We start from the raw sequence: 22,384 nt of genomic DNA, 5'->3' as shown, positions 1-22,384 counted from the left end.
CCTGGGGCTGAGTCCACTTGTGTCAGTACCATCCAGGTTCCACACCAACTGTTTTCTGCATTTTTCAGTCTGGGCTCTACTCTCACCCGTCCCTCCATCCACCCTTTCTAGAGAATCCTGTTTTATACCACTCTACCCTCCCTACTCCCAGGTCACTCAGGGACTGTTGAAGCCCCTGGGTGTGTAACAGATGATGCCACTTCACGGCAAGGAGCCTCGCTCTTAGCAGATCCAGACTGAGGACAGTCCACGCACATTGTTAGGGCGAACTTTATGCTCCCAAAGGTGAAGTCTCCTGTTATGAGAATGCTCCAGAACAGGCAGGCAAAAAACTCTGCATTTGGGGCCAAATTACAAGTTGTTAATAATAAAAATTGCTAAGAGAAGCTCTTGAAACCTTGGTTAGTGGGCTAAAAAATAACTGAAAGCAGAAGGGAAGGGGTCTGGTGAATAGCAGCTCACATTTACACTTTGACCCTTCAATCTAGGGTTTCATCTCAATTCAAAATTTCTTTTGCAGGAGAGAGTGGGAATAACTGTTTGCAAATCTGGAAGCAAAAAACTCACAGCTTACTACAGGTGATACAGATATTTATTTTTTGTTAGAGGAGGGAAGCATTTACTGGTTGGAGTCTGGGCCACAGCTACTCCTGTGGCTCCCCTTGTGTCCAAGAGAGGCACAGCCTCACTTCTGGGCATGCCGATCTCTAGTCAAAAGTACAACAGAGGCCACCACGTAAAGAGGCAGTGCTCTCCCTTGGTGTCTGAAGGACCTCTGGAGAGAACTCTGCCAGTGTGCTTTTTACGAGGTCCAGCCGGAGGTGGAGCTTGAAGTCAGGTTCAGGTGCAGGCTTCCTTCCCATCACAGCCTGCGAGCCTTCCTGGGGCGGCAGCCGTTGTGTGGGATGGGGGTGTTATCTGTGATCGAGATCACTTCCAGGCCCCCCATGGTTAGTCCCTTGATGGCAGACTGGAAGGAGCAGAAGGAACAGTAGAATGGCATGCTCCCGGAAATGGTGACCCAGCGTGCCCAGACAGGGCGTAGAGGGAGAGGGTGGGGTAGGGAGGAGAGTGGGAAGGCTCGCTGGCTTTGATACCTATGATCCCAACCCTCTTCTGGTCTCACAGAGGTCTTCCAACCAGACCCCTTCCCTGGGTCCTCAGTGCTGTCCACATTTCTAGTCACACCTGCCTCTTCCCACCTTGTGCTTTACGATCAGAGAACCAAGGCTACCTATAAACTCTGACATAACTTAGCATTACACTTCTGTATCTTTACTTAAGCTGTGTCCTTGGCCTAGAATGTCCCCCCTCTCCTCCCATACCTGGCTAACACCTTGTTATTTTCAAGTTAGTAGAGATGTCACCTCTTTGAGGAAGCTTTCCTGATTATACCCAATGGGCTCCCAGCACCCTGGGCACAAGCTCTGCCACCGTACCCAGTCTGTACTGAGGGATCCATTTGTGATAGTCCCCAACGGACCACCTTTCTATTCCCAGTGCCTGGCACATAGCACGCACTTACTGAACTCTGATAAATTCAACTAAGGTGATCTAGGCTTAGCAGGTCATAAGAACAACAGAAACTTCAAGTCCTCCTGGAAATCCACTATAGGGTCCTTTGCCACTCCCCCTACCCTGCTCTCAAGCGCCACTTCTCTCACTTCCCAAAGAAGCAAGAACATACAACCTGTGGAGAACGGCAGCCACTTACCAAGCGCCCTGGCCCCAGGCCTTTCACCACCACTCGGATGTGGGTCACGCCCTTCCCTGTGGCTTTCTGGAGAAGAGAGGACACTGGTCATTGTCCCCCATCCCCAGAACAGCTACATCCTAGTCTCTTGCTACTGCCGCCTTGAGCAACAGGGTTTTGAGCTCCAGAGAAAAGTCACCCACGTATAAAAACAGACAGGAAGGAAGCATGGGACAGATGGCCACAGTGCAGGGCAGACACCAGCAGAGAGCACAGAACTTGTCAAGTCAAAGTCAGCTGTGATCCCTTTTTGCCCAGGACAGCACTGCCACCTACTGGAAATTTCTAAATATCGCTCCAGTTTTTCTCAGGTAAATGCAGAATTTCAGATCATGAAGAGCTGCCCTGTACTTCAAGGCTGAGCTTAAATACTCACTTAAAAATTATCGTTTTAAATCTTTAGTAATATTTAAGTTTTTCTTTCTTGATTATAAAGGCAGTTCATGATAGAAAGTCTGGAAAACACACAGAAATCACTCAACCTACCCTACAGAAGCTACTTTTAACACTGACATGTTTAAGTGTATATGATCTGTCCATTGTGGACCTTTAGCACCTTTTGATGATCATTAATACATGATAATCAATATTTTGGCACATGGAGCTTTATTTGAGGTCAAGGTTTTCCTCAAATACTTGTGGTTTGGCAGAACCAGTGCAAACCTTTGTAAGGCCTGTGCTACAGCAGACAGTGCACAGGCTTTGGCCCCAGACCGATCTGGGTTCAGTTCAGGGAACTCAAGTGGCTGCATGGTCCTGAGCCAGTCACACGCTCTGTATCTCAGCTGGCTCTTAACGTGGGTAGTACCAAACATCTAAGTATTTAAGATAATGAGTGTAAGGTGTCTGGCGTGTAGTAGATGCTCAATAAATATGCCAATAGCAGCACACTGCCAATTTGCTTCCAGAAAGGTCTGCAGCAGCTCACAACCTGGTATTGCATGAGGGTTTTCGCCATACCACATCTGCCCAAATAGACTATCATCACCCATCCCATCCCCACCTCACTGGTCTTTGCTTTGAGGAGGCTTTGGTAAGCCTTCAGCACCTGGTTCTTACATCGTCTAGAACAAACCAACAAGTGTTTCCCTTCAGCTGAAGCTAAGAGAAAGATAAGAGAGCAGGCTTTTCACACAGACCTCTTCAAACCACTTCTGATGTTCGGATATCAAACGAGAGTTGGCAAACACCCCATTGCTTCTGAACGGCTAGTTCATGGAGATTTTCTCATCACAGTGATCAGCCATGCATAACGGGGAGCACACCACACAGGGAGCCAGAAAGAACACACTTACCGCCGCAGCAGCTATGCCTGCTGTTTGTGCTGCGATGCCCGTGCCCTTCTTGGCGTTCCGAAACCCCTCTGTGCCACAGGAAGCACGGGCAAGGGGCTGGTTCATGGCAGAGACTACCTGGATCTGTGTGCTGGGAAAGCAGGGGAAGCACAGAAGATATAATGACCGTTCAGGGACATAAGAGAGCACTATGCTCTTACAAGTCCGAGTGACAAAGAAAAAGCTGCTTTCACTTGAGCTTACTAGCCGAATGTTTTTTGAACTCCTATAGGAGGTGCCAGGAAAGGTCAGAATCATCCCCTAAAACTCAGTGAATACTGACAAGTCATATAATCTAAAGAGCCTTCCATTATGGACTGAATGATGTGTCCCCCCAAAGTTCCTGTCGAAATCCTAACCCTGAATATGATGGTATTTGGAGGTGGGGCCCTTAGGAGCTGATTAGGTCATGAGGGTGGAGCCCTCATGGATGGGATAAGTGTCCTTATAAAAGGGACCCCAGAGAGCCCCCTCTCCCCTTCCACCATGTGAGGACACAATAAGAAGGTGGCCATCTGCAACTTGGAAGAGGGTCCTTACCAGAACCCACCATGCTGGCACTCTGATCTTGGACTTCCAGCCTCCAGAGCTGTGAGAAATAAACGCCTGTTGTTTAAGCCACCTAGTCTATGGTACTTTGTTATGGCAGCCTGAGCCAACTAAGACAAGCTCCATAGTCTGAGGGTGGCTAAATGTCATCCAGGAGAAGGGCGACACATTTTTCCCTGTAGCCAGTGTTTAAGTTAAGCATGCTGTCCTTGTCTGGGTTTTATTTCCCTAAAATCTACATGTTTCACATCAGATAATTAAAAAAAAAAAAGACTTTTCATTAGTGAAAGTTTCAAATATACACAAGAGTGAACAGAATAGTATATGAACTCCCATGGTCCCATTACCCAGTTTCAACAATTAAGTCGTATCAAATTTAACTTTATCTATAAACCCTGTTTCCACTCCCCCCTTTTTACTACTAATGAATTATTCTGAAGCAAATTCCAGACCCATCATTTCATCTGTAACTATTTCAGTATGTAACACTAAAAGATAAGAACTCCTTAAAAAAAAAAATGATAAAACCATTATACCTTAAAAAAAAGCTAGCAATGGTACCATACTGGATAATTTTAATGTTTCCATTTCATGATTGATGTTTTTTAAATAAGTGGAACATTTTTTTCTCTAAGCATCTCTTAACTTTAAAAGTTGAGAATGACTTTAGAAATCCCTAGATTTCTAAATTTCTAGATTTCCCCCGTGGTCGTTATCACCCTGTCTTCTGGTCTGCAGAACTCCCTGACAACTCAGTAAAGAAGGAAGTGGAAAAGCAGTTATGAGGAGACTGCCAGAGCCAGCCCTGGGCGGGGGCCATCTCCTTGCTGGCCTGGCTATGGCTGCCATTTCCCTACCGGGGCTTCTTGGGTTTTCTATGCTGGACAGATGCACAAGAGAACTGCTTGTCTTTGAGACAGAGCTATAGAGTAGGCCCTCGACGCTTACAATGCTGAATGAATCTCACGGCATCTCGCCTGTGCCCCACACTCTATCTGTGACTATGTCTCTTGTATTGTTCTCTAAATTGCTTCGTGGGCAGGTTGCGACCAAACACCAACTCGTCTCCAAGTGGGGGCTGGCCTACAAAGTTGTCACTAACGTCAGCGAGGCTTCCACTGCCAACACGCAGTTGGGAACTCTCTTGACACTGGTGTGTAGGAAAGCAGATCTTATCAATGTGGTATTACTCAACTCAAGTCATTTTCATGAAATCTGAATTAATGTTATAAAGACAGAGCTGGTTTCCTACAACAAGGGGGGAAGCCTGGAACGTCTGCAGAACACAGTGCCCTGACTCCCAGCCCAAGCAGGGTGCTCAGGGCCCCCTCGCCTTCCCCCAGGACGGGGAAGCAGCCCACCTAGACCGGCCCCGTGCTTCCCATCCTGCTTACTTGTTGTAGGATGCTTTAATGTGTGCGATTGGGATCTCCTCAAATTTCTTTCCTGCCCACCTCAGAGAGCTCTCCTGTCCTGGAATTGGAGGGTAAATGCTGCAATTACAAGAAACATTTATGTACAATTGCCAATTTTAGAAATCCATCACATAGTTAAAAAAAATCTAATAGTGCAGACAAACTCATAATGAAAGACAGCAGCCGTCTGCCCCAGCCTGTGCCCGAGGCGGCCCCCACCGCCACCGCTTTTCAGTCCTTCTGGTGCTGCCGCCCTGTCTGAACACTGTGCTTACGCGGCTGTTTCTTGAACTGTTGATTCTAGATACACCGAGTGACTTTCTGCTGGAAGAAAAGAGAATCTATGTTCCCCATATTCCCTGGTGTCCCTTATGGTATAGTCCGATCACTATTTTCATTCCTTTATAGACTACTTTCTGCAATTTAAAAAATATAGTTAAACCTCTCTATCTTCTTTCATTATCCAGATGATATCTTGACTCTATAAAAAAGGGCAACAAAATTTTAATAATACTTAGCATTACTACAGAAAGATCCAGTTATCCTCTAGAAGAGAGGTTGGCAGATTTTTTCTGTAAAGGGCCAGAGAGTTAAATATTTTAGGCTTTGCTGGCCCTGAAGTTTCTGTTGCAACCCTGTAGTGCAAAAATGGCCACAGACAACAGTACATCAATGGGTGTTGCTGTCCCAATAAAACTTTATTCCAACTGGCCAGATCTGGCCCTTGGGATGTAGTTTGCCAACCCCTAACCTAGACCAGTGATTCTCCACACCTGTTGCTGTGATGTGTAAGTTCTGCTCTAGACTTCTGGATGAGGCTTGGGAATCTTATTTCTAAAATGCCCCAGGTGAATCACATGTGAACTCAGGGTTGAGAACACTGGCCTAGACACTGTGATGAGTTCAGGATCTTTTGCCATCTTAGACCAATCTTTTCTCTGGCTATCCCAGGTCAATACAATCATCTTCAGGTAGAGCAACAGGTACAAAGGGGAACATAGTTAGCTGGGAAGCCAGGCCTTAGACCTAGGCGACTTGACTCAGTTCAGAGCTCTGCTCATTATGTTATACTTTCTTTTATTCAAACACACAGAGAATTGTCATTAAGCATACGAGATGTGAGTTAACCTGCCTGCGTGTGCAAATCAGATCCATGTGTGTACGCCCCCCGCCCCCGTCACCTGAAATACAAAAGATTCAGGTTTAGAACATACACTATTGTCTGAGCACCTGCTTTCTTAGAGATAGTTTTAAAAACAAAACAGCATAGTGGTATTCAAGAGTTACAAGTGTATTCTTTCCTGGAAGGCCTGATCTTAAGAGATGATTTAGCACCTCAGCAGGTTGCTGGTTTATCAGCCTACACACTGAGATGGAAAGTGGACAAGGCTCTGAGATGACAATGTTTAAACCACCATCACTTTCCAGTTGATAATCCCTCTATTGACTTCGGGGTCAAAAAAACTAAGCCTACTAAACTATGAATATACTATTGTAATACCTTACATATAAAGCAAGGTTTTTGAACAAGAAAGAACTGGGAACCATTTACTTCAAGGTTTGGACAAGGTCAGGTCTTTAAACTTCACAGGTCCACTGTACAAACAAACAAGTGGTTCACCACCAGCAAGTGCAGGAAAAGGGAAGACAAAGCTTTCCAGCACCAGTCTGCTGCCTCTTCATAACCATCCTCAGACCAGGGCCAGTACACATGGCATCTCTTCTGCACGGCCAAAGGGGGCTGAAATCAGCAGCTGTTCTCCACTGTGGAGGGTCCTAAAGGAGGGCTGACTTCTGCTGTGTGTACTTCAGGCATGAGAATTTGCTGATCCCTGGACAAAACCAACCCAAATGGACCCTGACACAAATGTGGCAGATGTTGGAATCTTGGCTGGATAAGCTGCAGTTCTGCTTTCAAACAGAGAAGGCCTTGCCTCATGGTCTTCAACCCATTTTCTAATTGTGACAACAAACAATTTTTGGAAAATAAATGTAGAAAAATGCAAAGATTATGGCTCCTGGCCCACTACTCCTGTCACATATATGATTTTGGTAAGAGCTTTCCAACACCTGGCTTCTGTTTCTTGACCTCTTTTTTCTCCAACCATTCTGTGTCCTCTCTCCTACCCTGGCTACTTACTCTGTGGTCAGACCTAGCACTTGTCATTAACCCCATTATAACCTTGGTTCCAAGAACCTCTGCCCACCACCTCCTGGCACACCCACTGGCTCCCTCTACTACCTGTACTCTAGTAAGCCTTCAGTCCCACTGATCTTACCAGCTTTACACTCGCTTCTCTCTTGACCTCAAGTAAATTCCATGGCCAGTCATTACAGTCACTCCCTTACACACACCCTCAGTTCTCTGCCCTCCTCTTAGTTCACTGTACTCTCCTGGCAACCCCTAACCCTGGTTAAATCCGTCTCTCCAGCCCCTGTGAGCCTGTGCGTACACTGCACAGTTGGCTAGAGAAGAACACACAGCAATGCCAGCTGGCCTCTTTATCAGTTTCTCAGCCTCAGCACTGTTGACATTTTGGATAAGATGTTTCATTGTTGTGGGGGGCTGTGTTATACGCTGTGGGGTGTTTAGCAGCGTCTCTGGCCTCTACCCACTAGATACTGTCCCCCAAGACAACCAAAAATGTCTTCAGACATTGCTGAAAGTCCCCTTGGAGGCAAAAGTGCCCCAGGTTGAGAACCACTGCTTTATTTTAATGACTTCTGAGATCAAGTGGGCCCTCGGCACTGCCAGGCAATCGTACAGTACATCCCCAGTTCAACTATCCTTCCATTTTCCTGGATGACTTTATTGCCTTCTTTTGTCTCCTCAAACTTCCAGTTCTTTCTTGCTTGCTTACTGCCAGCTGATGACCTTCACAGACAAATAAAAGCAATCAGAATTTCTTCCAGCTCCCACTACCAAACATCTGAGTCCTCAATCTTTGCATTCTCTTCTGTTATGTTCCAGTTGCGTGTTAGCCTGGCAAGGGCATCACTCCAGTAACGTGCCTGCATCAGCATCACCGTTCTTTCTCCTCTCTATAACATCATTCCCAACAGCAAAACACGCTCATTTCCACAGACTAAAAACAATCCATCTCTCGACCCCAAAGCCTCCTTGAACTACTGCACATTTCTCTATTGCCCCTTACAGCAGAACCCCCCCTAAAGAACTGACTGTACTTGCTGTTTCTGTCTCATCTTCTCCTCAAATGCACTCCAATCAGACTTTAGGCCCTATCCTGTACACCAAATTGCTGTTCCCCATCCACTCCATCAAAAATGCTCTAGTCCAAGTCACCGACAAACTCATAATGTTAAATCCAATGAGCAGTTCTGTCATCAGCCTCTTGATCTGTCTTATCAGCTGCATTCTCTGCCCTTCAACCACATTAAACAACAACAACAACAACAACATCTAGGTTTTCTTATTACCTCTCTGGAGGTCTCTTCTGTCTCTTTTGCTAATTCTTCCTCATCTCCCAAATCTCTAAATGTCAGAAGGCTCCAAGGTTTGGTCCTTTATCTGTACTTACTCTTTTGGTGATCTTGTAGTCTTGTGGTTTTAAACATCATCTACATGATGAGTATCTCTAGTTCAGTATCCTCTGAACTCCATTTCTAATAACCAACCCTGTATCTCCACTTGGATGTTAATAAAGCATCTCAAACTTCCCATCTTAACAGTCGTTCAGACCCAAAATTTTAGTGTACCTTCATTCCTCTCCTTTTCTCACATGTTAAAAAATCCTGTTCTTTCTAAATATATCAGTCCAACCATTCATACCACCTCCACAGCTGTCACTCTGGTCCAAGCCACCGTCATTCCTTGCCTCGATTATTTCAGTGGTCTTAACTGCCTAGAAGACTTTTGGCTTCCATCCTTGCTTCCCTACAGTTCAGTATCAACACAACAGCCAAAGGGACTCTTGAAAATGTAGGCATGATTGTGTCAGTCCTCAGACTTCTCCAGTGGCTTCCCATTTCACTCAGAGTAAAAGCTGAAGTCCTGATGATTGTGCACAGGCCATACAGGACGTAGCCCTGCGTGCCTGCTGCACTCCTCGACCCCATCGTCTGTATCTACTCCTCATTCCACATCGGCCACCTTACTATTGCTTACAAACACTAGACACACTTCTATCATCTGTCATATTCCCATGTTTTACTTGTTTAATAATTGCTGTCCCCTATTCACTAGAACTTAAGTTCTGTGGGGGCAAGGATTTGGTGTGTTTGGTCACCAGTGTGTTCCCAGTACTTTGAACAGTGCCTGGCAATGGTGAATGACCACAATAGAATCTTCACCTAAACTCCTTTAGAAGCTCCCCACTGCCTACAGTGGGGACAGTGTTCAAAGCCGCACTTGTTACAGACAAGGTTCTCGGCATTCTGATGCCTTCTTGTCTTGCTGGCCTCATCTGCAATTATACACACACCTGAATATACCATGTTCTTTCATACCAAATGCCTTTACACAGACTCTTAGCTTTGCCTAAAACGATCCCTTTCATTTTGTCCAGCTGAATGCCCATTCAATTCAATTCCTAGCTCTACAGTCTTACTTGATTTCCTCAAGAGTTAGACACTCATTCTTTCATACTGACCTCCAGTATACTATTGATCAGTTTATGGTGAGAATATTTGCACGTTTGTCTTCCTTGGTAGACTGTGAACTACTTGTGGGGAAGAACGATCTTTTGTATTGGTATTCCCAGCATCTAGCATGGTGCCTGGCAAATGTTTATAAGTACACATAGCATACAGAGGTGGTGGCGCCGATGGGAGACAAGTGGCCATTACCTAGGGCTGAGCACAAAAACCTCCAAAGAATTTAGACCAACTCTAAAAAAGTGCACAATAAGCATTGCCCCTCAGTCCCCTCCGATTTTGGGTCCCATGCTCAGGGAAGGTTGTTATTCTGACTTGATCTTCCTCTCAGGGGAAAGAAAGCTGACATTTACTATACACCCCCAGTATTCATTCATTCATTCATTCATTCATTCATTCATCCATCCATCAAATATTCACTGAACATCCACTTTATGCCAAGGCTCATCAATTTGATTCTCACTACTTCTCTTTGCATTATATCCCTTTTTTGACGAGAAAACCGAGGCTCAGAAATTAATTTTCATAATGTCTCACAGATGGCAAATGACAGAGTTGGGAATTCGCTGGTTCTCTGACTCTGGAGGGTTGTGCAGGTCTCCGGAGGGCTGGGCCTAAGTGGCCCTCACCTGAAGCTGCTCCGGCTCGGAGCCGAAGTTGGAGCCGCTGTCTTCCCCTCAGTTTCATGCTTGGCGGCGCCGTCTTGCAGCAGCTGGGCGCTCGTATGGATGGTGGGGGCCGGCGCCCAGGCCACGACCCTGCGGGGAAGGAAAGTTCAGTGAGGACCCCAGACTTAACGGCCACTGGAGTCCAGGTAGTTCCTGGGATACACGCAGGAGCGCAGTCTCGGGGGTAGCCGTGGGATCGGAGTGGATAATCATTCTTACCTGTTCGTCGGTATCCAAGCCCATGACCGCGAAAGCCAAGACCCCGTGTTTCTTGCAACCTGCATGACTTAAATTGACCCCAAACAGCTCCCGTCCGCGTCGTCCACGGAGCCTGGCGTAGCTGGAGCGGCGACAGCACCATGACCGCCTGTGGGGGAAGAGTACAGAGGAAAAGTCATCTAATTCCTCTTCGTAAGGGCCTTTAAAGATTTTTATCCCAATTTAGATATTCTATAATAACTGTAGCTACGATATTTCAACTGAGAGTTTCCCACTTTTCCCCTATCTTCTAACATGAGCTCTTCGTCCACCCCCCTCTACGTTGGAATGGTTCGTTCTAATCGTTCCCGGTACTGGGCTCTTCCCTACATGCCGTTCCCGCGCTGCCTTGTGGGAACATAGGATTGGCCCAGGAGCGCTGAGCGCCGCATTGCACTGTGGGAAGGTAGAGAGATGGCCCCGGGAATGCGGACTCTGGTAGGGGTGGCGAGGGCCTCGCGGCGGTTTGAGGGGCTCAGGGCCAGTAGCCTTGGTTCTCGCAGCCTGACTCTTGCGGCCAAACCTTCGAACAGCAGGTCTCCATGGCGCCTGTTGGGCGCAGTGTGCCTGCAGCGGCCACCGCTGGTCTCCAAGCCGCTGACCCCTTTGCAGAAAGAGATGGCGGCACTACTACAGCAGGTAGGTTGGAGCTGCAAGTCATGGCTTCAGGGTGCTGTTGGGGAACCAGTAAAAGCGCGCGAGCCTAGGTTTGATTCTGACTCTGGCACCACTTTCTTTGTGTGACTTTGGCCAAGTCACTTCAGCTCAGAACTTCATTGTGCTTACCTGCAGAATGGTACCTACCTTACTGAGTTAGTTTGGTACATAGTAGGCGTTCGGTAAAAAGTACTTTGTTTTCATTGACTATCTTTATTGTCACCCTAGGCAATTCTTTGGAAATGCTCTCCTTTTTACTTAGTGCGCGAGGGAAGCGGTGGTAAACAAGAAGGACTCAGTCTCTATCATAGGTAGCTGATAGTTTGGAGAGGAAAAAGTCTTTGTGATGAGACGAGTGTTAGAAGAAGGTAGTGGACACGTCTGTAAGATGCCTGTGGTAAAGTCAGCCCTGTTTTGCCTCCCAGGACTATTTGTGTGAGGGGCAAGTGGAGAAACATGGGCAAAACTGGGAGTAGTGGCTCTGAGGGTCTTTAGACCTCACAGATATTGATCGAAGGGTAATACGTTTCTCTAGAATCAGATGTTTTTGTCTTGGCTACTGAGAGCTATAAGGTGCTTTTCTACGTTTTTTCCTTGGTTTATTAATTTACTCTGCAGTTATTAATAACTAAGGTCATCATTGAGCACTTACCTTGTAGAGACATTGTGCTAAAGTGCTAGTTCTCAGAGTGCTTTAGTTTAGTAGAGGGAGTCTAATCAAAAACTAAATAATAACATGACTGTATAATTGCAGACTCAGGTAAGTATAAAGGAAAACACACATACTGTAAGAGGATTTAACAAGGACATCTAATTTTGAGAGGTGTCAATATCTCTCCAAGAATACGAGACTTAAATTGAGATCTGAAGGACAAGTAGGAACTCTCTCAGGAGAAAAATGGGAGAGAAACCACTCTAGGAAGAAGAAACAGCATCTGTAAACTCCTGAGACAAGAACCGGTGAGTGAGATTGTGACCAAAGACTGGCATGACTGGAGCATGGTAAGCGGGCAGGCATTGCCTGTCCCATCCTCTGTTTTTAGCCATCTTGACCTCCAATCACATTTTAGCAAGTGTAATTCAGGCCTAAACTGTAGGTGACCTTTTTTCTTTATCTGTTTTCTTTTTTTACCCCTGTGCTGTTATGCTTGTATGTCTGGCTATATTGGGTGGTAAACTTCTGAGTCTGTCAGGTGTTTTATAGCTGTTTTATTCTACCTGTTTTTTTGTCCTCTTAATTTTCTCAGATCGAGATAGAGAGAAGCCTGTATTCAGACCATGAGCTTCGTGCTTTGGATGAAGCCCAGCGTCTAGCAAAGAGGAAAGCTGACCTCTATGATGAAGAAGAAGATGAACAGAATATATTGCTGGTACAGGATTTGGAAGATATGTGGGAGCAGAAATTCCTGCAGTTCAAACCTGGAGCTCGCATCACAGGTTTGTGGTGTTTTCAAGCTAGTAAGAGGAAAGGGTTCCCAAACCCTTTATTTGTTACTTAAAACGCAAAGCTATTCTTTGCGTTTTAAGTAACAAATAATTGCAAATGATAAAATTTCTTTCAGGTAGGAGAAAAGTAAATTCTTTTCCCTCTTCTTCGTATCTGCCCTAGTATAATTTTCCCCTAAATTAATAACTCTAATATTTTTTTTAAGTTTTATGTTATTTTTGAGTGGGAGGTGAGGCTGTCGAGATAGCCTTTTCTCTTTCTTAAACTTAATGAACGTTACATGAGTTTAACTCCTAGTTTGGACTGAGAGAGGGGGAAATTAATCCTTTCTAAGTAGTTTCCTGTGCTTTATCTGAAATCCCTCCAAAAGCAGGGAGTTTTCCTTGTCTCACAGAGGAAGACCGAAGAGAAAGTGGGGGGATAGTTAAATCAGTAATAGTGTCAAAACCAAATACTAGTGTTTGAATTAGTATGGGTATTGTTTCTTTTGCAAAGACTTAAAGTACTTTATGGTTTGCTCTTCAAAGAAAAAGTTGAGCTTTTGGTGTCCTCATCCTATATTTTAGTTTCCTCAAGATTGTGAGACTTTACCTTGAAAGAAGTCAGAGAGATGGGTCAGGGTTGTAATTTGATTATAGTAGTCCTCCTTTTCTGCAGGGAATACACTTCAAGACCCCCAATGGGTGCCTGTAACTGAAGATAGCACTGAGCCCTGTAAGGCTGTATATTTTCTTATGCATACACATCTACGATAAAGTTTACTTTGTAAATTAGGCACAGTAAGAGCTTAACAACAATAACTAATAATGAAATAGAGTAATTATAGCAATAAATTATAATAAAAGCTATGTGAATGTGGTCTCTCCCTCAAAATAGCTTATTGTACTGTACTCACCTTTTCACTTAAAGGAAGCACTTTATGGCTTTTCCTTGGCCTACTGAATTGCCACCATTAGTACTTCTGTGCTTTGGGGCCATGATTAAGTAAAATGAGGATTATAGGAACACAAGCACAGTGATAACTGAGACACTCAATCTGATAACTGATGTGGCTACTAAGTGACTATCGGGCTGGGAGTGTACACAGCATGGAGACCCTGGACAAAGGGATGATTCATGTCCTTAGTGAGACTGAGTGGGATGGTGAGCAGTTGCATCATGCTCTTCAGAACAGTGTGCTATTTCAAACTTCTGAATAGTTTATTTCTGGACTTTTCCATTTACTATTTTCAGAACACGGTTGACTGCAGGTATCTGAAACCACGGGAAGCAAAACCATGGATAATGGGGATCTACTTTCCAAGTTCTTTGAAGGCAAGGATTGTGGCTCTACCTTAAAGGAAGGCTGCGAAACTCTAATCTTTTTCATTCTGGTAGATCACAGTTATCTAGTTTTCTCCGACCCCATTTTCTTCCCAGAAGCCGATGAAAAGAATGACCGAACCTCACTGCACCGGAAGCTAGACAGGAACCTTGTTCTGTTGGTCAAAGAGAAGCTCGGAGATGAAGATGTTTGGATGCTGCCCCAGGCAGAGTGGCAGCCTGGGGAGACCCTCCAAGGAACAGCCAAGCGAACCCTGGCCGCTCTCTCAGGTGAGTTCTCTGCCACCGTCTAAAGCCCACGATTGTTACTTCAGACTCAACTGGAGGATTTAGAGGCTGACTGTGAGGATGAGATTAAGAGTAGGGGTTGGGAAGTTTAATGAAAACTTCTATATTTATAAAAATAGCTAGAAAAAATCCAGGTAAGGATTTTCCTTAGATCAGGTGAGAGTCTTTATCTGACTGAGATTTTAAAATTTAGTACAGTTGACCCTTGAACAACATGGGTTTGAACTGCACAAGTCCACTTATACATAGATATTTTTCAGTAAATACATGCAGCACTGTAAATGTATTTCTTCTCCCTTATGATTTTCTTAACGCTTTTTTTTCTCTAGCTTTATTGTGAGAATACAGTGTATAATAGATATGCATACCAACAATGTCTTTATCGACTGTCTTTGTTATCGGTAAGGCTCCCTGTCAATAGTATTGTTAAGTTTGAGGGAGTTATACTTAGATTTGTGATTGTAGGGGATCAGCATTCCTAACCCCTGCCTTGTCAAGGGACAACTGTACGTTCAAAATTGTTGTTCCTGTTGCTGTCTCAGACCACTTCTCTTATCCTTATTTATTGGCACCATCACTTATCCAGTCACTCAACTTGAAACCTCAGAGTTACCTTTGACCTCATTCTGACATGTATAAATTCTTGAGTCCTACCTGGTCTACTCTAAATAGTCCCCTCTTTATTCTCAGAGCTTCTTCACTTCTCACTGGACCAGGGTTTCTCAGCCTTGGCACTACTGACATTTTGGGCCAGTGAATTCTTTGTGGGCACTGTTCTGTGCATTGTAAGATGTTCAGTAGCATTTCTGGCTTCTGCTCACTAGATGCCAATAGCACTAACCCATCCCCATCCCTTCTGGTGTGACAACCAAAAATGTCTAGACATTGGCTGATATTACCTGGGGAACGAAATCACAGTGATTGAGAACCACTATACTGGACTATTGAAGTAGATGCTAAATAAGCCCACCTTGCTTTTGTGTCATACTCTTCAGTGTTGCCAGAATGAGTTTGTCACTTCTCTGCCTTGAATTCTAACAAGGTTTCCCATAAAAGTTCAGACTTTCAAGCATGGCATGCAGATCCTTTTTGCTCTGATCCTGAGCTCATCAATTTTCTGTCTTGCCGCTCATTAATGTATATTGTAAGTTCTAACCTAGCAAACCTTTTGCATCCTTTGAATAATGTCTTTCATGCGTCCGTTTTGAGGCAAGCTGGTCCCTGATTGGATGCTTTTACTCCCTGACTGTTCAGGTTTTAAGACTCAGCTCATTCTTTATACCTTCTGTGGTGGAACCTTCTCCAGGCCAGTAGATAGAGAGAGGTAGTCCTGTAGGTTCCCATAGCACTTGTATGTGCCCTTATTCAGTTTATGCACCAAACATTTACTCTGTGCTGGACACTATCCAGGCCATGGGGTCACAGTGATGACAGAATGCCACCCCTGCTCCCTGGGAGCTTACGTTCTAGTGGAAAATACACTCTCACTTATCCCATTGTCTTGTAATTGTTTATTAACACATTTCCCTTCCTAGCCAGAACGCCGACTCCCTTGACGGTAAGGAGAATATCTGTTCCTCTTCATCACCCAGCTCTCAGCAAAGTACCTGGCACAGATTAGGTATTCGCTGAATGTTTATCAAGTAAATGGATTTCGTAGTATCAGTGCATAACCACTTTACTGGCCTGGCTACCACCTACCATCTGCTAAGGAAACATCGGTGTGTGCTCCCCTGATCCTTTCCGTCTAGGGGCCTGTGTCCTACAGGAGAGGTAGCGAGACAGAACGGAATGGGTGGGGGCCTTTGCTGCTCTCTCTGCTTTCTCAGCCATCACAAGGGAGTTGGCAGCTGGGTTTCTCACCAGGATCACTGTTCAGATACTCGGCTTCCCTCATGTCAAACATTCATGACTGTTGCTTGCTCGTCTGTACCTCCCATGTGCCATGTGGAAAGGGGTTCTACTTCAGCACTACACTTTCTCATTGTAATACATACACGTGAAAGGAAATATATAAAGATATGTGGAGAACAACAAGTGTTGGCGAGGATGCGGAGAAAAGGGAACCCTCATACATTGTTGGTGGGATTGCAAATTGGTATAACCACTATGGAAAACAGTCTGGAGGTTTCTCAAAAAATTAAAAATTAATTTTTGACCCAGCAATTGCACATCTGGGTATTTATCCAAAGAAAACCAAAACAATTTATTAATATCTGTGCACCCCTATGTCCATGGCAGAACAGTTTACATTAACCAAGATATGGAAGCAACCTACATGCCCATCAACAGACGTTTGGATAAAGAAATTATGGTTCATATATACAATGGAGTATTACTCAGCCACTAAAAAAAATGAAATCCTATTTGCAACGACATGGATGGACCTGGAGGTTATTATGCTGAGTGAAATAAGTCAGAGAAAGATAAATACCACATGATTTCACTTTTATGCGGAATCTAAGGAACAAAAAGAACAAACTAATCAAAAACAGGCTCACAAATATAGAGGACAATCTGATGACAGAGGGGAGGGATTTTGGGGGGCTGGAAGAATGGGATGAAGGATAAAAGAAATATAAATTAGTAATTGATAGATGGTCACGGGAATGGGGAGCATGGCATAGGGAATGCAGTCAGCTCTAATGTATTGGCTAGGTGGAGAGCCAGAGGAGAGAAAGAACAATTAGGGGGATCATTTTATAAACTGTATAAATGTCTAACCAATGTACTGTATATTTGAAACTAATAAAAAAAGTTAATATTTAACAGGTGCATAGAAAATAAAATATATTGATTTATTGAAAATTTGTTAAAATGACAAAAACTCAAGCAATTTAAAAGTATATTTACAAAAAGTAAGTCCATTTTTTTCCTTCCTATCGTCGTCATACTTCCCAAGTATTTCTGCAAGATGGAATTCCTAGAGGTGGAATTAGTGGTCGAGGATAGAAACATTTAAGTTTTTAATAGATACAGCTGAATGGTTCTGCAGAATGTACCTAACATTTGAAATTTTCAGGAATGGTGTATTAGAGTACCTCTTTGCCTAGGCCTCACCAACATGAATTAGTCTTTCTCTAATTTTTGCCTATCCGGGCAGTAAAAAACTGATTGTTTTGAATTAGCATTTTTGTGTTTGTAAGCAAGGTTGACCATCTTTTAATGTGTTTATTGGCTGTTTGTATTTCTTCTGTGAACTGCTTATTTAGACTCTTTGTTCATGTTTGTACCAAGTGGTTTCTGTGCTCTTGGTTTAATTATATTTTTAATCTATTTTTTCCAGATTATAGAAAAGTAATATGTATCCATTAAATTGAATGAAAGTTTCAGAAAAGTATAAAGAAGCAATCCAATATAATCTCACCACTCACAGATACCTAGTGTTGACATTTTGTATTGTATAGTGCTGTTTTTTAATATTGAGAAAAGCAATTTATTGTATATGATGAAAAAGTCATCAGTGTCTAGAAAGTGTAGTATAGGAAAAGTAATTTTTCTTTCTCAGAGGAAACCACTATTAACAGTTTGTGTATCCTTTTAGAAATTGCAAACACATACATATTTTATCCGTCTTTTTTTTCACATAGTTGGAACATATATATTAGAGTTATACCTTTTCTCTTTCTCTTTTATACAGTCTTTAATCATTTTTCTATATCAGCACATGAAGATGTATCATACTTTTTTTTCTACCACGTGTGCTGTTTATTTCATAATACATATGTACTGCAATTCATTTAACTAGTCTGTTGCTTTTACACATAAAGCTGCACTGAACATCCTTGTATACTCATCTTTGCTCACATGGGCAAATAAATATATCTGGGAGGATAAACTTCTAGAAGCAGAGTTGCTAGATCAGAGAGTATACATAAGTAAAATTGGTAATTCTTGCTAAATAAAGCAGTTATACTAATGTACACCCATGTGAGACTACCCGTTTTCCCTGTATCCTTGACAAGCTGTCTACAGCTCAGTTTTTGAACTTCAGTAATAATGATACGTTGTTTTAATTTGTGTTTCTTTAATTAATAAGATTGAGCATATTTTAATTAATTTTAAATTGATTTTTATTTTCGTGTGAACTTTTTTTGTTCGTATGCTCAGTCCATTTTTCTTTCAGATTTGTTGGTTTTTCCTCATTGGTTTCTAAGTATTTCTTATACCTTAAGATATTATTCCTCTGTTGAATGTGTTGAAATGTTTTTTTCTGGTTTGTCATTTTGTCTTTGACTTTATTATGCTTCATTTTTCCTTGCAGAAAGATTTAATTTTTATACAGATAAATATGTCTTTTCTTTTTTGGATTTTTGAATTTTGTGTATTGATTGGTTAGGCTTTCCAAAAATGATACAGAAAGTACTCTTATGGTTTCCTTTTTCTTTAATGAGAAATTAAAGAAAAGAATTCAGAAAATATTAAATATTCATGAAACCACCATCCAGAACAGACTTTTTATGAAAATTTAAAATTTCTGTTGTTAAAACTTTGATCTATTATGGTATCAGTTTTGATATGATGGATGAGGTTGGGATCCATCTTTATTTTTCTTATTTAGCTTGCCAAGTCTTCAAATGCCATTTAATAATTAATCCATTATTTCCTTATCCTTTGAAATGCAGGCTTGGGGTTATTAACCCTTTGTTATACATCGTAGATATTGTCAGTCTTTGTTTTTTAACTTTGGTTATGATGTTTTCACTCTACAGAAGTTAAATTGGTCCTTTTTATGCTTTTCTTGTGACACTCCCTTTAAAAGGCTGATTAGCCTTGCTTTACAGATACCAAGTGCCTTGGTCCTTCACCAACAGATGGTGACCGGGCTGAGTCTAAAAGCTCAATGCTCTGACTCCCAAGTAGTGGTATTTGAACTGCCTCGCTCACTTCAGTCTGAAAGTAGTAGCTTGGAACATGGAGTGGACCCAGTGAATCTGGAGCCCATGGGCCAGGAGTGTTTGGATTGAGAAGACAGGAAGCTCTTCCAGAACGACCCCAGTCCTCACTCCCAGAGATTGCTTTTACGTCACTGGAAAAGGCTCTCACAGACACCCTCGACGATTTTGGGAGCCAGAGTAAGCAGGTGGGTGTGTCCTCATCTTCCACTTGTGTTTCCCCTCCTCCCTCAGAGAACAACATGGAAGCCAAGTTCCTGGGAAATGCACCCTGTGGCCACTACAAGTTCAAGTTCCCCCAGGCAATACGGACAGAGAGTAGCGTCGGGGCCAAAGTATTCTTCTTCAAAGCACTACTACTGACTGGAGACTTTTCCCAGGCTGGGAAGAAGGGCCATCATGTGTGGGTCAGTAAAGAGGAACTGTGTGACTATTTGAAACCAAAATACCTGGCCCAGGTTAAGAGATTTCTGTTGGACCTCTGATGGACTGAGTTGCCTGTGGACAGTGCTCGGACAGGTCTGCGATTTGGGTCTCAAAGACATTCGTGGTTGCTCCCTCTTTGCAGGGAATATCAAGCAGCAAACTAAATTCTGAGAAATAAACAAATTTATCATTTTGTGGATCTCGGTTGATTTGTCCTTTGTGGAGTACAAGCTTCTCCCTGTGAGGAGAGAGCCAGCTCTTAGGGCAGGCTCTTTTTTTCTAAGCTGATGATTGTGTATTGCATTACTTTATAGTGAATCAACTGGCTTCCTGAGCCCAGGAAGAAAGAACTGAAGGAAATGACTCTTAATTTCTGTGAAAGCTCCTAGGCCCATAAAAAAACCAAAACTAGTTATGTGTAGTTTTTTAGCCATTTTCCATTTTGTTATTCCCTCCCTTTCTACTTGGTACCTGAAAATGTGTCAATCTAGCATGTGAAATAATTCCTTTTCCTCTCCTCTCCCCTATTTCCTTTCTCTTCCCTCCCCTCTTCTCCCCCTGCCCCTTGTCTCCCCTCCGCCTACCCTCTCGCCCGTTCCCTCTCCCCTTTTTTCTTCTTTCCTTCCTCTTTCTCTTTTTTTTAACTCATACCCCTGCTTTTTAAAAACATTTTATATTTAAACAATTTAATCGTGTTATGTTTTGAAACAGCCCTGTGAAATAAGCAGTGTCAGCTTATTCTCTCTATTTTACTAATGGGGCATCCTGGCTCGGTGTGTCTTGGTTAAGAGTCTTCCTTCATGGCACTGATGGTGCAGGGGGAACACTCATCTCTTCCCTGAGCTGGGGCTCTTCACCCCTCTCTGTCGTTTGGGTCAACGCTGGTCTCGGTGCTTGGCACGTGGAAGGCACTTGGTAAACATCTGCTACATGAGTGGAAGAGAAGGTGTCTCTCAGACGTGCCTCTGCAGAGAATAGTGGTTCCAGGAGCCAGGCTGCAGCCCCGGATCCCCTCGGACTTCCTGGTTTCCTTTCACACGTTGTTCTGGGTTAAGCAGACTGGCCCGTATGACGTAAGCTTGCGAAATGGCATTTCTCTGTCTGCATCAGGTGTAGCCTCACGTTCTCATGCAAGGCCAGGGCAGTTTTCCGTGATCAAAATTGAAGCGTCTAGTCCCGATATTCCCTCTGTCTCTTGTACCTCTTGCTTGTACTCTTTCATTAGGGGAGACGACCCTAGCTGAGGCTTGCCGATTTCGTGGGCAGTAGTAGCACTTTTGGTGTGAAGCCCAGGTAGTAGGAGAAGGTCAAGGCATCCACAGGACCAGGAGTGCATTTCTCTTGTAGGCTTTGGAGTGAATTGTGTGTGAACTATGCTGTATGTTCATTGTAGGGACCTCTAACCTAGAAAGGAAGGCATCACCTGGTGAGAAGGCGACTATTTTCATGCCTTTGATGTCCGGATTTATAAAAAATATACATTTGGTCTTTGTCCCCCTTCATCGGCACAGAGCTCCTAAACTCTTGGAATTTCCCAAGTGTCGAGAGCAATTCAAGCCTCTTTTGTTAATGAGCTGACTTGGCTAGCCCTCGGTAACCTAAGGGTGGAGTCTGTTTGCCAGGGGAGCCAACTATGCAATTAGAGAGTTGGGACTTGGAGGCTCATTCCCTGACCTGGGATGGGAGACAGGCTAGAGATTTAGTTCAATCACCAATGGGCAGTGATTTAATCAATTATGCCTGTGCAATGAAGCCTTCGTAAAGACCCAGAAGGACGGCATTTGGAGAGCTGCTGTGTCGGTGAACACCTGGAGGTGTGGGGAGAGTGGAGCGCTCAGAATGGAAACTCTGCACCCCTTTCCCATACCTTGCAATGAGTCTCTTCCACCTGGCTCTTCCTGAGTTACATCCTTTTTAATTAAACTGGTAATCTAGTAAGTAAAATGTTGCTGAGTTCTGTGAGCTGCCCTAGCAAATTAGTTCAACTCAAGGAAGAGGGTCATGGGAACCTCCTTATAGCCAGTCGATCGGAAGCACAGGTAACAACCTGGACTTGTGATTGGAATCCTAACTGGAGGGCTGACTTGCAGGACTGATATTATCTATCAGTCCCTTAATTTGTGAGGTCTGATGCTAGCTCTGGATAGATATTGTCAGAATCGAGTTGAATTGTAGGACACCCAGGTGGTGTCTGAGAATTGCTTGTTGTGGAGGAAAACCCACACCTTGGAATTGGCACCAGAATCTTAATGAGCATGCCTAAGATGGTCTGTTTTGTTACAAAGTTGTTTCTTTAAAGGGAGATAACATATATAAAACTGATAAATAGGAGAAATGGTGTCTGGTTAACTTGAAATTAGGTTAGTTCCCATGAGGTTTTCCCTTGAACATTAGTATTTTGAAGTGAGGAGGGACAGTATCGAATACTTTAAGAAAAAAGCTGAAAATTTTATGTAAGTGACTTCCTTTATTGCAAGTAGTGACTGCTTTAGTACCTTCGAGAATCACCACTAGCCTTTCCACTGTGTTAGGTTGTCTGGGAAAAGCGAATGGAAGGGAAGACAGTGTGAAGACACCATCCCTTCATTTTGCAAAATTGATGAACATCTGTCCTGGATCACATATTTGATTTTGATGGAACTAGTCTCTGCTAGGACTTACATCTCAACCTATGTCTTAGGAAGATAAATGAAACTCCAAGATCTAAAGCTTCAGGGGACCAGTGTATGTGCCAGTGCGGGGGGTTAACTGCATTAG

At 43.5% G+C, this 22,384-nt stretch overlaps 2 protein-coding genes across 2 annotated transcripts; one reads left to right on the top strand and one right to left on the bottom strand.

Moving 5' to 3' along the window:
* Positions 1-574: 574 nt before the first annotated feature.
* MRPS11 (mitochondrial ribosomal protein S11) lies at positions 575-10,893 on the bottom strand. Its single transcript, XM_039858320.1, has 6 exons — positions 10,553-10,893; positions 10,295-10,423; positions 5,031-5,129; positions 3,049-3,178; positions 1,715-1,780; positions 575-970 (listed from the first exon to the last, which is right to left on the bottom strand). Exons 1-6 carry the CDS (start codon positions 10,615-10,617, stop codon positions 863-865), a joined length of 597 nt encoding a protein of 198 aa, XP_039714254.1. The 5' UTR covers positions 10,618-10,893; the 3' UTR covers positions 575-862.
* Positions 10,894-10,978: 85 nt separating this feature from the next.
* Positions 10,979-19,826, top strand: MRPL46 (mitochondrial ribosomal protein L46). Its single transcript, XM_039858319.1, has 4 exons — positions 10,979-11,230; positions 12,496-12,685; positions 14,115-14,288; positions 19,436-19,826. The coding sequence occupies exons 1-4, from the start codon at positions 11,006-11,008 to the stop codon at positions 19,684-19,686; spliced, it is 840 nt and encodes a 279-aa protein (XP_039714253.1). The 5' UTR covers positions 10,979-11,005; the 3' UTR covers positions 19,687-19,826.
* The last annotated feature ends 2,558 nt before the right edge of the window (positions 19,827-22,384 follow it).

This window comes from Pteropus medius, unplaced genomic scaffold (genome assembly GCF_902729225.1).
Source record: "Pteropus medius unplaced genomic scaffold, Ma_sr-lr_union100, whole genome shotgun sequence".
In the NCBI taxonomy this organism is placed as follows: Eukaryota; Metazoa; Chordata; class Mammalia; order Chiroptera; family Pteropodidae; genus Pteropus; species Pteropus medius.
Note: the sequence above shows the minus strand (reverse complement) of the source record. Positions and strands in the feature narration are given on the sequence as shown.